This window comes from Staurois parvus, unplaced genomic scaffold, assembly GCF_062004578.1.
Source record: "Staurois parvus isolate SC_StPar_1 unplaced genomic scaffold, SC_StPar_1.0 ptg000562l, whole genome shotgun sequence".
Lineage (NCBI taxonomy): Eukaryota > Metazoa > Chordata > Amphibia > Anura > Ranidae > Staurois > Staurois parvus.
In genome coordinates, this window is record NW_028318358.1 from 12,607,529 (window position 1) to 12,626,677 (window position 19,149).

Consider the following 19,149-nt stretch of genomic DNA (forward strand, 5'->3'; position numbering starts at 1 on the left):
GAGGTTACTGCATATCATTGCCACTCACTGTGGTTGCTAGAGGCTACAGTGCACATTATGGCTCACTGATTAGTTGCTTGAGGTTACAGTACATAATTTCTGCTTGCTGTGCATCATTATTGTTCACTGACTGGTTGATAGAAATTTCAGCAGATCACTACTGTTCACTGATTGGTTTCTAGAGGTTACTGCACATCATTAACGCTCACTGATTGGTTGCTAGAGGTCATTGCACATTTTTACTGCTCATAGATTGGTTGCTATTGGTTACTGTGCATAATTACCACTTAATTATTGATTGCTAGAGGTTACAGCAGATAATTACAGCTCACTGATTGCTTGCTGATGGTTACATATCCTCACTGCCTGCACACCATGGACTGGGAAGGTGAGGGGACCCACTAATAGACAGAAAAATCCTAGAGATTCTATGGCTCCTGGATTTAGTGGCAGTGCTGGGGGGGGGGTGGGATCAGTGGCAGTGCTGGGGGGTTGATGGCATTAGTGGTAATGGTAGGGGGATGGGATCAGTGGCAGTGGTGGGGGGGTTGATGGGATAACTTGCAGTGCTGGGGGATGGGTTGAGTGACAGTGGTGGTGGCGGGATGGCACCAGTGGCAGTACTTGGGGGGATGGGATCACTGGCAGTGTTTTGGGTGGCTGGGATCAGTGGCAATGCTGGATGGGGATGGGAGGTGACATTTCTACATCAACCACCAATGTAAGAGGGAATTTACAATGACCACCAGTGTAAGGGCAATTCTGCACTTACCACCAATGTAAAGGGGAATTTACACTAACCACAAATGTAATGGGGAATCTGCACTGACAACCAATGTAATCAAAAATGGGGTATTTTACATCAACGACCAATACATTTCTACACTGGTCACCAATGTAAGGGGGAATTTACAATGACCACCAATTTTAGGAGAGGCTTCTACGTGGACCACCAATGTAAAGGAAGATTTGACACTAACCACAAATGCAAGTTAGGATTTTTTACTGAATACCAATATAAAGAGAAGTTTCTACAGTGACCACCAATGTAATGGGGATTTACACTTACCACTAATGTAATAGGACCATTCACAGTGACAACCAATGTAAGGTGGGATTTCCACTGACCACCAATGTAAGGGGCGACATTCACACTGACCTCTAGTGTGAAAGAAAGGATTCTACACCAAGCCCCAAAGTAAGGAAAGGACATACACTGACTACCAATGTAATTGAGCCATTTAGTCTATGTTCACATTTGTGCATATCAGGAATGCATGCAAAATCACTTTCCAGATACACAGCAGTGCCATTAATTGTTAATGACACCCTCACGCATCTGCTGACGTGCGCATTTCCACATGCACCAAAACTCACGATGCTGTAGCTCGGTGAGATTTTGAAAAAGGGTTGGGGACTTTATTTCTGCATTTCTAGTGCATAGAGTAGCCCATTGAAATGAATGAGCTGCCCTACACATAACGTACATTTTTATCCACCCCATCAGTACACCTTTGCATCCTAAATTTTCCACCTAACCTCTACACCCCAAACCTCCCCTACCCTCTTCACTTTAACCACCCCCACCTTAACTCCACATGCCTCCTCTGCTCATCTTTGCACCCACCTTCCTTACCTCTGTAAATCCCCTCCTTGCTACCTGTGCACCCCATACTGTAATTCTTTTTCTACCTACCTCTGCACACACACACACACCACACTTTGCATATCTTTGTAGAACAGACTGATGTGACCACAGTTGCAGGCAGGACTTTCAAGCATGCCCCTGTTTACCACCCCAGTGGACAGCATTCAGCAGAGATGGTGGCTGGAACCTCAAGGGGCATAATACACATATAAATGCCACCGGTATTCACATATGATTGCCCACACTATTTACATACCAATGCCGCCATCCTGCGTTTCTTTACATATGAATATCATGGCAATAGGGCAGACCTGGGCAACATAAGTAACAGCATTTCACACTGATATATTGGGGCACAGCGCTGGACAAAGACTTCAAAGAACAAGAGAATGTAAACTGGGACAGTCAGCAAGGATAGGCCAGCTGCTTTGGGCCCCACAATTATGACTGAACCCAGAACAGCTGCCCCTTTTGCCCCTCCTTAAAGATGGCCCTGACAGTGATCACATGGTACTGGCAGTGGGCCCATACACTAATCTGTCATCCGCTAGATCCCTTTTTCCATGCTGCCTCTATCTCATGCAGGCCGTCCCTATACCTCTCCCCCACCCCTTTTTCCGAGAACTCAGACAGTGGTTCTCTACCTTCTTCTAGAAGGGGATGATGCAGAGATTGAGCCTGGCACAGCTGTGTCTACCAAAAAGTGCAGGAGGTATTGGCTTCCTGGACAATAATTTGTATCACAGAGCTTTTCTGCTTACCAAGACGTTGGACTGGCACATACATGCTAAGACCAAAGCGTGGGTGAACCTGGAAGAAATAGCTGATGTTTTTTTGACACTGGTACAGTGGTTTCCTGTCACTGATACCCCTAAGCAAGTTAACACACACCCTGCTTTCATTACTTACATAAAAGACAGCAAATTTCCTGGACAGATGACCCCTCTTATGGTTAATCTGGATTTCCCCTGGGCCTGCAACCTTTTTTTCACAAGAGTTGTTTAGAATCTTCCTGTGTTAGGGAAAGCGATTTCCACATCAGAGGTTCTATCCACCCACAAGCAGACTTGGCTGCTTCCGACTCTTCGAGCCCATTTTCCTGGTGGTCATATCTACAAATCCGACGCTTAACGAGTCGAGCTGTTCAGCTTATGGCAGAAAACAAACATGCTTTGAAACTCTCTGCTCCTCCAAAGTTTCTCAAAGACATTTGAGTTTGTGTCTCTCTCTCGGTTTGATTTTGGATCTTTAGATATCTTTGATCGCATTATGCGTAAGTTGGAAACAGAGTTGGGAACTTCACTGTCTGACGACCAATGGGAACAAGTGCATATTACCATCCATAAAGGCTCTGTAAACAATTCCATCCAAGAACATAACTTTAAAAGCTATGCTCGTTGGTACCGTACCCCACATCTCTTGAGCAAAATGTACTCAGATGTCACTGATCTGTGCTGGAGATGCAATCAAGCACCAGGTACTATGCTCCACATACGCTGGGAGTGTGATATTATACAATCTTACTGGAAATAAGTTCATGATATTATTACACGAGTAACCTCCTACCCTCTGGACTACACACCTGCTCAATATTTGCTTCATCATTCAGCTTCTCTGGGTCGTAAATAGCACAAATCACTGGTAATGCATATGATCACTACAGCTCACATGTGCATCCCCCGATATTGGAAGTGCACACAGATGCCCCCTCTTAAAGAATGGTTCTCTCAGCTTGACAAGCTAGCTAAAATGAAGGAGCTTATATACACTGCACATGATAGATACTCATCTTATGACATCATCTGGGCCTGCTGGATCCACTTGAAGAAAACAGAGACTTACTCTGGAATCTGAACTCCAGGCTCAGCCACTTGACTCAGCATATTTTATGTCTGATGCGTTTGGTTATGTCCTTTCTTGATGATTTGAAACAGCCTTGGGTTGGACCTGTCCAATACCCTGGAAGAATGTATTACAAAGCTCTTGGTGCACAGGATTTTCTTACTTTGTGTATCAGCTTTTACCCTCCCCTATATTCTTGCTTCTTGCCTTACATTACTTTTTTTCCATTTATTCTCTACTACCCCCCCCCCCTCCTTTTTTTCCCTCTCTTGCCTTTTTAGTTTCTTGCTTTGCCCTCTTGCTCAGTCAGTCATGACTGCGGTTGATGGTGCTTACCCCCCCAACCCTGATGTCCTACCTTTAGAGTTTATATTTTGAGACGCAGATAGGCTGCATGATTTACCTTGGAGATCTCACTTGCATTCCCCAAGAACGTGTACAGGGTGCATACCTGGGGCCACTCTGAGCTATAGTTGGATTATAATTTTTACTTCTATCGGAGTATAATAGCCCGTGACCTCTGCCTTTGTCCTTTCTCTTTTTTTGTGATCTTCAGTAGCATTTCTTGGTGGCGTTCTTTTTTTTCTTCTTTTTTCTCTTGTTGGAGCATGGATAGATACGTAATGATTTTGCCTTGAACATGTTTTTTGTTTTACATCTTTCTCTGAGGTGGGCTTAGGCTTATGATATCATCTGCTTGTTTTCCACTGTGTTTTGCTGAAGTCTTGGTGAATGTTCTGTCAGTAGCCACCTTACCATAGCTCAATGTATATTTCATTGCTCTTTTTTTTACTTTGCCACAGACATGAGATGTTTATCCAAAATAATCCTTAGCACTGTGATATCCCAGAACATTTGATGAGGGATTTATTGCTGTCATCCTTGTGGGTTTTTTTTTAACTTTTGTAATTGCATACTTTCAATAAAAATCTGATGAAACTTAAAAAGTAATAATATTTAGTCTGTGTGAAAGTTGTGAAGTCTGCAAACTATGATATATACTGTATATTTGAAAATTGATCAACCCTGATGTACTGATACCCTATCTCTTTTCTTGAGGCCCTAAAATGCCAGGACAGCACAAATACCCCCCAAATCACCCCTTTTTGGAAAGTAGACAGTCCACAGTATTTAGTAAGTGGCATGGCATGTTTTTTAAAGTTCTTTTTTGTCACATTTTTTTGAAAATGAAAAAATTAAATAAAATTAGTTTTTTTCCTTTAAACTTTTTTTTTTCCTACATACCACCACCACTGCCATTGTCACCAGTGCAGTACAGCATCATTATATGACTGCACTACCACTTATCCAACCCCCCACCACTGCCACTGATCCCATAGTAATATTGTGCTGTAACTTCTAGCAACCAATCAGTGAGCAGTAATGATGTGCAGTAACTTCTAGAAACCAATCAGTGAACAGTAGTGATCTGCTGTAATCGCTAGCAACCAATCAGTGAGCAATAATGTTGTGCTGTAACCTCTAGTAACCAATCAGTTAAAAGTGATAATGTGCAGTAACCTCTGGCAACCAGTGAGCAGTAATGATGTGCAGTAACTTCTAGCAACCAATCAGTGAGCGGTAATGATGTGAAGTAACCACTAGCAACCAATGGGTGAGTGGTGATGATGTGCAGTAACCTCTAGCAAACAATTGGTAAGTAGTAATGATGTGCAGTAGCCTCTAGCAACAAATCAACTGTGTGGTAAGGATCTGCAGTAACCTCTAGCAACCAATGAGTAAGTGGTAATGATGTGCAGTAACCTCTAGCAACCAATGAGGAAGCAGAACCCATGTGCTGTAACCTCTAGCAACTAATAAGTTAGCCTTAATGTGGGCTGTAACCTCTAGCAACCAATTGCAATTGCTGCCTGATCTACTGCAGTAAACACATTTAGCTTAGCTGCTATTTCAAGAAGAAGTTTGCCCAGGGTCCAATCAATATTAAATACAACCCTGACTATGCATGCATATCTTGGTGCCTCCTATTTGTTTTGTTCTTGTACTTTGAATTTTCCAAACATATGGGACCATTTCTTAGATGGTATGCTAAAAATAGGGATGTGATTTTTTTTTGTGTGGTTGGGTGTCATTTTGAAAACCTGGTAACTGTTGTGTCACGTACAGCTCAGCACTTCAGTCCAGGAAGTAGATGCTTAACCTGTATGATGTCTGAACATAAATTGCACTGTGCCAACATTTCGGGGGATAGAGAGATATTAAGGTGGATTACTATAATTGTTTTAGACTTAGTAATTACCAGCAAGGGCTACAATCACACATTACTTATGTGGCTCTGCCGAAAAATACAAATTTAAAAAAAATAGTAAACATACATATTTCAACATACATTTTGATGTTTTATTTCAGTTTGACTTCAGATGGCAGTTAAATATCTGTAAACATACAAATCTCTGTTTTTGATAGCAGTAATTCCAAGGTACAACACTTTTACTTTCTGTTTTTCTTTAACAATGCAGAACTCCAGGAGTAATGTCTCACGGGAGACATCATCATCATCATCATCTTAAAGGTGGATTCATTTCTAGCAGTGGAAAAATTAATAAAGTATTCTGAATCTGAAAATCATGGTCATATTTACACAAGCAAGCACCATTCCAGCCATGAGCACCACTGATAGTATGGCAATATAGATATATCATAATCCTTGTCAGCAACGCTTTTATTGCTACTAGCCTGTTAATCCATTATTATTATTATTACAGTCAGGTCCATAAATATTGGGACATCGACACAATTCTAACATTTTTGGCTCTATACACCACCACAATGGATTTGAAATGAAACAAACAAGATGTGCTTTAACTGCAGACTCAGCTTTAATTTGAGGGTATTTACATCCAAATCAGGTGAACGGTGTAGGAATTACAACAGTTTGCATATGTGCCTCCCACTAGTTAAGGGACCAAAAGTAATGGGACAGAATAATAGTCATAAATCAAACTTTCACTTTTTAATACTTGGTTGCAAATCCTTTGCAGTCAATTACAGCCTGAAGTGTGGAACGCATAGACATCACTAGATGCTGGGTTTCATCCCTGGTGATGCTCTGCCAGGCCTCTACTGCAACTGTCTTCAGTTCCTGCTTGTTCTTGGGGCATTTTCCCTTCAGTTTTGTCTTCAGCAAGTGAAATGCATGCTCAGTCGGATTCAGGTCAGGTGATTGACTTGGCCATTGCATAACATTCCACTTCTTTCCCTTAACCACTTGAGCTCCAGAGGATTTACCCCCCTTAATGACCAGGCCTCTTTTTGCTACTCGGCGCTGCACTAATTCAACTGATAATTGCGCGGTCATGCAATGCTGCACCCAAACAAAATTTACGTCCTTTTTTTCACACAAATAGAGCTTTCTTTCGGTGGTATTTGATCATCTGTGCGCTTTTTATTTTTCACGCTATAATCATAAAAAGGCCAAAAATTTTGAAGAAAAACAATATTTTTTACTTTCAGCTATAAAAAATATATATAAAAAATATATAGTAAACTCAAAGTTGGTTATAAATTTAGGCCAAAATGTATTTTGCTACATGTTTTTGGTAAAAAAAATCCCAATGAGTGTATATTGATTGCTTTGTGTGGAAGTTATAGCGTTTACAAACTATGGTATAAATACTGCAACTTACGCCATTTTTCTACTATACAGCGCTGCGCTAGTTTAACGGACAGTTGCGTGGTCATGCAATATGGTACATAAATGAATCCTTTTTTTCCCCACAAATTGAGCTTTCTTTCGGTGGTATTTGATTGCCTGTGCGGTTTTTATTTTTTGCGCTATAAAAAAAAAGGCTGACAATTTTGAGGAAAAAAAAACAATATTTTGGACTTTTTGCTATAAAACATGTCCAGTAAAAAAAAATGCAAAAATCAAATTTAGTCATAAATTTCTGCCAAAATGCATTCTGCGACATGTCTTTGCTACAAAAAAAAACCCAATACATGTAAATTAATTGGTTTACGTGAAAGTTATAGCGTTTACAAATGGCGGGAAAGATATTGGGATTTTTAGGGGTTTTTTTCATACTAATAATGGCGGCGATCAGCAAATTATGGCGGCGATCAGGGACTTATGGCAGCGACTTATGGCGGGACTGCGGCGGACATTCTGACATTGGGGGGATACTGACTTGGGGTCACTGACATCCCCAAAAACACTAATACAGTGATCAGTGCAAAAAAAAAAACTGACACTGTACTAATGGCAATGGGGAGGAAGGGGTTCACTTTATTTTGCAGGGAAGGATTATAGGAGTGAGGGGAGTGTTTTACTAGGGGGCGGGGGTGTGTGCTGCACAGGACACCACTGATCGAGAAAGAGAAACTCTTCTTTCTCGATCAGCTCATCCTCGAGCTGACAGGGAAGTGACAGACAGCACAGCTACTGCAGCTGTGCTGTGTCACTGTTTGCCGCCAATCGCCGGAACATAGCCGCTAACGAGTGGCTGTGACCCGGCGACTGACATCTGCGGCGGTGATCCGCGGGACAAATAGGGCGGCGGCGCGCCTCGCGCGTGCCCCCTATTTACAAAACACACATCTTAAAACGTGGTTTTGCCTGTGAGTGCCGCCGTATATGTACAGTGGCTGGACGGCATGCGGTTAAAAAACTCTTTGGTTGGTTTTGCAGTATGCTTTGGGTCATTGTCCATCTGCACTGTGAAGCGGCGTCCAATGAGTTCTGAAGCATTTGGCTGAATATGAGCAGATAATATTGCCCGAATCACTTCAGAATTCATCCTGCTGATTTTGTCAGCAGTCACATCATCAAGAAATACAAGAGAACCAGTTCCATTGGCAGCCATACATGCCCACGCCATGACACTACCACCACCATGCTTCACTGATGAGGTGGTATGCTTAGGATCATGAGCAGTTCCTTTCCTTCTCCATACTCTTCTCTTCCCATCACTCTGGTACAAGTTGATCTTGGTCTCATCTGTCCAAAGGATGTTGTTCCAGAACTGTGAAGGCTTTTTTAGATGTCGTTTGGCAAACTCTAATCTGGCCTTCCTGTTTTTGATGCTCACCAATGGTTTACATCTTGTGGTGAACCCTCTGTATTCACTCTGGTGAAGTCTTCTCTTGATTGTTGACTTTGACACACATACACCTACCTCCTGGAGAGTGTTCTTGATCTGGCCAACTGTTGTGAAGGGTGATTTCTTCACCAGGGAAAGAATTCTTCGGTCATCCACCACAGTTGTTTTCTGTGGTCTTCCATGTCTTTTGGTGTTGCTGAGCTCACCAGTGCGTTCCTTCTTTTTAAGAATGTTCCAAACAGTTGTTTTGGCCACGCCTAATGTTTTTGCTATCTCTCTGATGGGTTTGTTTTGGTTTTTTTCGCCTAATGATGGCTTGCTTTACTGATAGTGACAGCTCTTTGGATCTCATCTTGAAAGTTGACAGCAACAGATTCCAAATGCAAATAGCACACTTGAAATGAACTCTGGACCTTTTATCTGCTCATTGTAATTGGGATTATGAGGGAATAACACACACCTGGCCATGGAACAGCTGAGAAGCCAATTGTCCCATTACTTTTGGTCCCTTAACAAGTGGGAGGCACCTATGCAAACTGTTGTAATTCCTACACCATTCACCTGATGTGGATGTAAATACCCTCAAATTAAAGCTGACAGTCTGCAGTTAAAGCACATCTTGTTCGTTTCATTTCAAATCCATTGTGGTGGTATATAGAGTCAAAAATGTTAGAATTGTGTCGATGTCCCAATATTTATGGACCTGACTGTATACAGGATTTATATAGTGCCAACAGTTTGCGAAGCTTTACAATATAAGGGAGACAGTACAATTACAATACATTTCAGTAAAGAAGGAATAGGAGGGCCCTGCTCGTGGAGCTTACAATCTAAAGTAAGGGGAAGGTGATAGCTGTAAGTGATGTTCTAATGGAGGTGGCTCAAGTACAGTTCTTAGGTGGAGGTGGGGTAGGATTCCCTGAATAAGTGAGTTTCCGAAGATCGTCTAAAGGCCGACAGGGTGGCAGGCTGAACAGACATACTGCGGTAGGGAGTGCCAGAGGATGGGAGAGGCTCTGGAGAAGTCTTGGAGGCGAGCGTGGGAGGAGGTAACAAGGGAGCAAGATGTCTTGAGAGCAGCGGAGCGGGTGATTTGGACAATATCTGCGGATGAGGTTGGTGATGTAGCTAGGGGCAGTGTTGTGGGTGGCTTTGTATGCTGTGGTTAGTATTTTGAATTGTATACTTTGGGTTAGTGGAAGCCAGTGGAGGGATTAGCAGAGAGGGGCAGCAGTCACTGATCGGTTGGTAAGGTGTATGAGTCAAGCAGCAGCATTCATAATAGACTAAAAGGGGGATAATCTGTGTCATGGTAGACCAGTGAGGAGGAAGTTGCAGTAATCAAAGTGGGACAAAACCACAGCGTGGATAAGTTGTTTGTGTTTTCATTGGTCAGAAAGGGGCATATTTTGGAAATGTTCCGGAGACTGAGGCAGCAGGATTTAGCCAGTGATTGAATGTGGGGCCCAAAGGAGAGGTCAGAGTCTAAGATTACATCATCTAGCACCCTGGAATGAGGAGAAGGACCAATGGTTGTGCTGTTGATCTTAATGGTAAAGTCATGAGTGGGGGATCGGGGGGGGGGAAATATTACAAGGTCGGTTTTGGAAAGATTGAGTTTAAGGTAGTGATGTGACATCCATGCTGATATGTCACTTAGTAGATTAAGGTGTGTTGCTTTTCTGTGCAGGGCTATAGGGGGACCCAAATCTTCAGCAACTCCTAAGGGGGTAGTGCTACAAATATATTTACATTTTTGGGGTGGGATAGTTTTTATTCTCATCCCCTACATGTCTCTCGTGGTCTATTTTTGCTGCCCTAATCATGTTCTTGCATTTCATATTGCATTCTCTGTAGTGTTGGAATGCTGTTGGTTAATATACCTTTTTACACTAACTTTAGCTCTTTGATATTTGTTGCCCATTGAAATACACTGGCTGATACCATTAATTAATATGTTCTTATAGCACTCCCGCTTTTCCTCTGTGGTTGTTTCTTTGTAGAATATCTTCCCATTTAATGTTATGAAGTATGGAGCGCAGCTTAGTAAAGTTAACTACCCTTATGTCTCCTCCTATGATATATAATAACCATAATTATCCTGTGATCACTGTTTCACAGGTTCCCCCTTACTTCTACATCTGCAATCAGCTCTGTGCTTGTATTAGTAGGTCAAGCAGAACCTTATTTCTAGTTGGGGCATCCACCAATTGACCCATGAAATTGTCCTGCAAGACATTCAAGAAATGACGAGCCTTAGATGACTGAGCAATTTCATCTGCCCATTTAATATCTGGATAATTGAAGTCCCCATGACAATAACATTGCCATGCCTCACTGCCATTTCCATCTCAGAGAGGAGATCGTTCGCCTCTTCATCCTTCAGGTTAAGGGGCCAGTAGCCCACTATTAATTTTTGGTTACTTTTTCCCCTTGAAGCTCCAGCCACAAGGATTCAACCTCCTCCCTGCCCCGTTAGTAATGTCATCCCTCGTGTTTACTAGCAAACTATTCCTTTACCCTATTCTATTCCCTAATAAACTGCTATTTAAAGATTTGTTCTTTGATTTTTTTCTTATTAAACATTTTTTGTTGGTATCTAAAGAGTTTGCAACAAACAAAATATTAATAATATATCTAAAAACGACCAAACATTACAATCAATATGTTCTAATGTAGTATACAATACTATTTGTTCCATATTTTAACCAAACCGAAGGACACAAAACAGGGAATAGGGGACTAGTGGTAAGTTAAAGGAGAAAGGAAGAGGAAAGAGAGGGGGGGACACGAAAGGAATGGATGGGGAAGGAAAATAAAGAAGTGAAAGAGAACTTGAGGGTATGGGCATGCAGTGGTTGGGTCACAATGGCTAGCAATTAGATCTAACCCACTGAGCTACTGTATATCCATTGGAGATAAAGGCGAATCACAGAGGGTTTTTTTTTTATCAAATATCATAACCAATAAACCTATAAGGCTTTTATATATTGCTGTTGCATTATGTAGAATCTTTATTTTTTTTCAAGCAGCCAGTCCTTGATTCCATCAGTGTCCACATAACACGTTGATGATTTTACATGAAGGATTGTGACTCCAGTTCTTTAGGCTACAATTCTTTCTCTAACTTTCTAAAAGGAAGCGCTGTGATAGATATCTTTGGAGATGCGATGAAGCACCAAGAAAGCAATATGAAGTATAATTTCTGATGTAAAGCAAAGCAGCGCAAACTCCACATTGTGTACAGGACTGTGAGGTGACCATTTTATTTAGTGATGGCTGCTTTGATTGGCACACTTGAATGGCACATTTTGAAGCAATTATAAATGAGGCCTGAAGTCGGCTATACAGTTGCAAGAAAAAGTATGTGAACCCCTTGGGATTGCGTGGAGTTTTGCATGAAATGGGCATAAAATGTGCTCTGAACGTCATCTAAGTCATAACAATAGAAGAACACAGTCTGCTACTACTGTCTGATACTACTGTCTGATACACAGTCTGATACTACACAAATATTAGATGTTGCCATGGTTTAATTGCACATAACATGTAAACATTCACAGTGCAGGGAGAAAAAATATGTAAACCTTTGGACTTAATAACTGGTTGACCCTCCTTTGGCAGCAATAACCTCAACCAAACGTTTCCTGTTGCAGATCAGACCTGCACAACGATCTGGAGTAATTTTGGACCACTCCTCTTCACAAAACTGTTTCAGTGTAGCAATATTCTTGGGATGTCTGGTGTGAATCGCTCTCTTAAGGTCATGCCACAGCATTTCAATCGGGTTGAGGTCAGGACTCGACTGGGCCAGTCCAGAAGGCGTATTCTCTGCTGTTGCAGCCATTGTTTTGTTGAATTACTTGTTTTTGCATTGGATTCCCCTTAAAATCCATTCAAGACCTGAAGTGTCCAGCATGGATTTTAGGGGGAAATGCCATTTTTTTTAACCTGGGGTCCCTTGACATACGTGTAATACCCTAATAAAGAATAATGTATGTATGTCTTATATGTATCTTATGGGGAGCCCCACAGAGATCTTTTGTGTGTGGGTTCTCACATAAACATCTATACCATCTCTTATCTTGTACAAGGGTCTGGTATAGATAAAGGGAATCCCCAGCCACTTTGTTTACATAGTAGAAGAAAAATCTGGGAGCTATCATTTACCTGCAAATTTAGCAATTTTTTCCCTTGTAAATGTCAGTTTTGGTGCACTAAATTAAATATATCATACAGATGAACCACTTTACATGCAGGTTAAGGCCATACCCCTGCCTCCTCTCCCATCATTTGTGAGACAAATAGCTTAGAAAATGTCCATTACTGATATCTAAGATTCAACACTATTGACTTCAATGGGGTTTGGATTTGGCACCTAATCCAGGTACACTCGACTCATCCCTAGTGAATTTACAGTATACGTGCTGTTACACAGTACTTATGTACAACAACCTGAGTTCAATAAACAGTTTAAAAATATTTCTACCATTAAACATGTTTTATTACATCAGTTCAATTAGTGCAGTTATCCCTTAATGAATCAGGCTCTTTATATGGTTTGCCCTGATATCTCAGCAGATATTCTTTAAAGATACTGAATATACTGTCTAATATACAGTAGAGAGATCATTTACATACTTGCATATGAAATATCATTAAAAAAATATGGAGTGTTTTGTATGTAACCTGTCACATTAAAGTGGTTGTAAAGGCTCAAGGTTTTGTAAAGGCATAGAATGCGTAAAGGTAAAAACTTTGTGTGTGCAGCAGCTCCCCTAAAACCTACCAGAGCCTCATCTTCATCTAGTGATGTGCACAAGAGCCTCGGCTCTCCTGGGTCCCTCACTCCTCATGGGCTGGGACAGCAGCAATGAGACTGTGGCTTCCACTATTGCCAATTGCAGCCAGTGAGCCAATGAAGAGAGAGCTTGGGGGGTGGTTAGGGCCAAGCATCTCTTCATGTTTGAAAGGACACACAGAGCAGCAGCTCGAGTGCCCCATAGCAAGCTGCTTGCTATGAGGGGCACTAGGCAGGAGGGAGGGGCTTGGAGCGCCTGTAGGGGACCCGAGAAGAGGAGGATTGGGACTGCTCTGTGCAAAACATTTGTGTTATTAAAAAAAACAAAAAACAAAACCCTTTAATGTCATGTAAAAATGTTACAGAAATAAGTAAAAACGTATGTTCACATTAATTGCACACGTAACAGAATCCAGAAATACTGTTAATATCCCTGTCCAGTCTGTGCTAGGCAGACATTTGCTCACAACAATAATAGTGATTATTGTAAGTGAACCAGAAATGTATCCTCACGGATTAATATTAAATTGCCTAATAATGTGCACTACATAATCTTGTGACAACAGATCCTTTGTGAGGGAGTTCAACAAAGCTATTCATGTGTTTACCCAAGTAATGCTACTGGCTTGTAGGTTAAGTTTGTAGGAATGTCTCAACTTGGAACCTTTTGTTAAAAAAAGACCTCCAGCTTTATTAGTTAATGCTGAAGTTCAGTTACATTTTTCTGCTACGCAGCACCAAGAACATAACTTACCTGAAATGACTTGTGTCCCATGTCCAGCTGCCTGCTGCAGAATGTAGGGCTCTGACCTTCCGGCACTGTTGGGCCCTTGCAAGTGTGAGAGTTGCTCTGCTTGTCCCCCTCTTTTGCCTACCTCCTCCATTTGTATTAATTGTAGTATTCTTTCCAAAAATGCAAAGAGTCCTGTGATCGAAGGAGGCCAATCCTTTCATTTATATGCCTGTCCTTCATTATTAGAATGCTTTAAGTTCAGGAAAGAATTTATGAGATCTATAAATGGAGGAGGTGGGCAGAAGGGGTGAGTAGTGCAACTCGATGCAACTCATGTCAGCCCTGATGTTAACTCCAGCAGCATCAGAAGACCAGCACTGTGGGGAGATTTCTACAGTAACAGCAAGCAGCTAAGCTTGGGACACACTTCATTACAGGTAAGTTATGTTCATAATTCTGTGTAATAAAAAAAATAACTAAATTTCAACTTTAAGTCATTTAAAATAGATGATAGGTAAAAGGCTCTGTTTTAATCAGTAAACTTAACCAAGCAACTAAAACAGAGCGCTGAAAGAAATAAGGTATAAGGTATACTTAAGCATCTAGGGAAAAGTAATACTCAAAATGCGTCGGACAGCCTTTACATGAAGACTATTACACTTGAATCTATAAGGCAGCCTTTCTCAACCTTTTCAACACAGAGGAGGCCTTGAAATAACTTTCTCTTCTCAAGGAACCCCTGTTATAAATGATTATATCTACAACTCATGATACATTAATGTGATGGTCAGTTAGAACAATGCTCTTTACACTTGTGGTCATTGGGAAGTGTTACCCCTTACAGATTGCTAAAAAGATCAGTGGTGCCAGTGGGAACGTATCTGAGAGGTAGAAATTGCTCATTGCTCAAGGAACCCCTAGCAACCTTTGCAGGAACCCCGGGGTTCCATGGAACCCTGCTTGAGAACCCCTGCTATAAGGTCTCATGCACACAGGACGTGTATACAGCCACTGTTAGGGGTGTAAGGCCTTTTCTTTACTGCTTCCAAATACCCCTCCATGTTATCCTAGGTGTCCATGCACACATAGACATTTAGTAGCTTTTAGTGGCAGGGGCGTTTACAAGAAGGAAAACAAATCTAGGGCCAGTGTGTCCAGGAGCAGCAGTGTTTTTGGAGAAAAAACGCATGTAAATGCTAGGTGCATTCAGTGCTTGAGCATTAATTAATTTCAATGGCCAGAATAAATTATTATTCTGGCCAATGAAATGAATTAATGCCCAAGCGCTTGAGGCCTGTAAACGTGGCTAAACACTTGTAAAAGTGTTAGACCCTTTTACAAGCATCAAGCATTTTTTTCTGCCAAAACGCTGCTGCCAAGAGGATGAGCGTTTTTAAAAAGTCCTGTGTGCATGAAGCCTTACAGTTGCACTGTACCCCTAAGATCTAAGTCTACATTATATGCTTTGAGATTTGGTTTTATATTCTGGAATAAGGACGCAATATACTGTTTTTATATACTAATTTTGAGTGTGAATTATATGCAGTGCTGTGAAAGTCCCACACACCCATGACTCAATATATTGGAGCGCTCAACAAATACGGTACATACTAAACACTATGTACTGGTTTTCCACCCAAATTGCACCCATCCAAAATTCAGTGTATAGTTCAGTTGGACATGGATTTCTGAAACAAACATCTTGCATACCGAATGATATTAATTCATGTTGGCATAGGTGTTTAAAACCTGGGACCTTCCCTGCAACTCTGGGCTTTACAATGCATCATTTTTGTAGATCGTAGTTTTGTACCTGGGACCTTCCCTGCAACTCTGGGCTTTACAATGCATCATTTTTGTAGATTGTAGTTTTGTACATGTATTTTTAGATGTCTAGTTTGCATTTCACTTTAGTAGATTCTTTAAGGGAAGAAAAAAAGGTATCTTAAAGTTTGCCTTTTAATGAATTCATATGTGAAAGGTGTCTTTTCTGCAAAACATTTCTGCCAATGGCTTCTTGTTTTATGTTCTAGAAACAGCTATTATGCAGTTTATCAATGTACCTGTGGGTGACTGCTGCCATCTACAGGATTCTTCCTGTATAGCTGCAAAGAAAATATGGGCATTTCTGTCCTTTTTGAACCTTTTATGATATTATCTAGGGGGTTATTTACTAAAACCACAGCGCAGCTCTGCTTAGAAACCAATCAGCTTCCAGGTTTTATTGTCAAAGCTTACTTGAATAAGCTGAAGTTAGAAGCTGATTGGCCACCTTGCACAGCTGCACCAGATTTGGAGTGCACCAGGTTTAGTAAATCTCCCCCATAATGTAGATCAGCCTTTTTCAACCAGGGTGCCTTCCGGGCTCTTCAGCGGTGTCTTGGAAAATGCCTGAAAATTGCTCCAAATTGCCTAAAAATTGTATACATGCCACGGGTTTTCATTGTGCGACATTACAACTTGGGCACTGGGTATGCCAACCGCCAGCATCCTAACAACCGCTGATGCCAACAGCGATTAGCAAATCTATTCAGCAATCTGATATATTCGAACCTGCCTTCTGTTTTATAGGTGGGATTTTCTGCAATACCAAAGATTACTGGTATTAATATAATTGGTAAAGGCCATTTTGATTCTGTATTCTAAACTCCACTTAGTAAAGTTCCCATAGTAAGGTCCAAAAATTATTTCTTTCTATGATGATGTACTTCACCCCCCACTGCCGTGTGCCATAGTACTAATATTATATACTAAGTTGTGATGGCCTATTGGCTAATTCATTTGGTGACCTCTGAGTGCCAATCATGGATGGGATATCAACACTTCAGGAGGGATTGTAGGTTGTAGAGGAACAGCTGGACATTCTTCAATAGTAGCCAGCTGGTAAGGGGTTTACTGGACCACCTCCACAACAAATGTAAATCACTTTGCCCTTGGACTAATCAATGACAAAGTTTCTGAATATCTCTCTGTTTTTACACAGTTCTGGGTTTGGTGGAACCATTTGCTCTTCACTACAAGTGAAAAATTACTCTACACAGTTGTGAAAATATGGGGGATGCACTGCAGTCCAGCATACCGTACTGCTGAGAGGCTAATGTAATTTAGATTCCTAGATTGTAAGCTCCAAGGAGCAGGGTCCTCCTGTCCCGCTTGTATTGAACTGTATTGTTGCTGTATTGTCTCCCGTTATATTGTAAAGCGCTGAGCAAACTGTTGGCGCTATATAAATCCTGTATAATAATAATTTATGTTGGAAAATTAAATTTGTCTAAAGGATAATACTGAGTTATACAGTAAATGTAATTTTGTAAAACACATCAAATGTAAATAAAAGCATGTGTAAGCAGAAGTGAGAGTCTTTCTATAAAGGGAAAAGAAGACTTACTAATCCACTGAGAAAACTAAGTGTAAGAGAGCAGAACATCACAGTGTATCAAGTACAGTACAACTGTCTCTCTTCCTCATTCCCCTGCTGGTCTTCGCCTACAGTGCGCTTGAAAGAAAGCATTACCAGGCATGCTATTGTCATCACCTCTACAAGTCTGACTACAGTGATCTATGCTTCCATGGGCAGTGATCTACGGAGAGTTCTGTGCTCTGGCACAGTTTGCACTCACACTGAAATGCACCGTACTGTATTGTAACTACCCGGGATCATCTCTTCCAAGCAGTCCTGGGCATGGTACTCCTAACCATTCCTGGGCACAGTTCAGGGTGCTCACATTACACAAACAAACCAGATAAAGGATGTCAACCGGGTAGACACATTGCATAGAACAGTGCTGTCCTCCTACCATGGTTAAGGCATCAGGATTTGGGGTGGGTTGCTTAGACAATTTACAAAATGTCCTCACCAGTGCCATAAACATGGGATTGCAGACTTCACAGCACCTAACCAGCAACCTGCAAAGAATAATAATTAAAAATAAACAACTAGACATAATTAGGAACAAATTAGGCAGCAGACCTTTTTTGGAGGTTAAAATCAAATAAATCACACAAATATAAGTATGATAATGAAAAATAAACAACTAGACATAATTAGGAAAAAATTAGGCAGCAGGCCTTTTTTCGAGGTTAAAATCAAATAAATCCAACAAATATAACATTACCATAACATTACCTTTTTATAACCATAAACCAAAAGCTTAGTGACTAAAACTCGAGCTTAACTTAGTGTTACTAAACCTACCCAGTAAAATCAGTATATGCAGTAATGCATGCTTGTTATACTCACTGTAGAACCTAAGGGGTTAATCCTCCGCATTGTGTAAAAAGGCTGTTTGATCCTGTCTTCTCTGATTCTATCCTTCTTCTACTGTCCCCAATCCATCTGCTGATAGTACAGAGCTCTAGCAGTCAGTTTAGAGTGCATGGATAGTGTTTTTTTTTTCTTTGGGAGGGTGCATGTGATCAGCACAGGGCCAATCAGCACTGTTCAGACAGAGGGTCAGGGGTTCTGCAGCCACATAGGATAGTCAGAGAATGAAAACTTCTACAAGCTTTAACCAGTGCTCTGCTGGACACTGCTAGAAGTCACAAGACTGCTCTAACTGTTGATGAGAAAAGGTATTTAGCAGTTTATAATTACTAAAATAATTGCATCTCCATGTTCTGTGTACTGTGGGAGACTAGATAGAGTGAATGCAGGGTCCTGGGTTTAGTAACACTTTAACTAGTCAGGTAAATTTAGTTAACCACAATCTTCACCTACAAATGTGGGCGACAATACCCCAAATAAGGATAGCCATAAAGAAGGAGAAAGGGCATGATAGCTCAACTTGATTGAAGATCCAGCTTCAGGCAGGAGCCTCAGAAGTGGAAATATTTAAAGGAAGATTTGATCCAGCAATACAGTGGCTAAACGGTTAGCACTTCCACCTGACAGCACTAGGGTCACTGGTTTGAATCCTAGCCACAGCATCACCTGCCTGGAGTTTGTATGCTCTCCCTGTGCCTGCATGGGTTTCCTCCAGGTACTCTGGCTTCCTACCACACTCCAAAGACATACTGGTAGGTTTATTGTATTCTGCCTAATTTGGCCCTAGTATGTGTATGTATG

At 41.2% G+C, this 19,149-nt stretch overlaps 1 protein-coding gene across 1 annotated transcript in view; it reads left to right on the top strand.

Moving 5' to 3' along the window:
* Positions 1–6,142, top strand: part of LOC149450854 (keratin, type II cytoskeletal cochleal-like) — a 59,136-nt gene extending 52,994 nt beyond the window's left edge. Inside the window, exon 7 of the mRNA XM_089691358.1 lies at positions 5,971–6,142. Coding sequence (XP_089547484.1) covers positions 5,971–5,984 — 14 coding nt within the window. The 3' untranslated portion in view covers positions 5,985–6,142. The remainder of the gene's footprint in view (positions 1–5,970) is intronic.
* Positions 6,143–19,149: the final 13,007 nt, after the last annotated feature.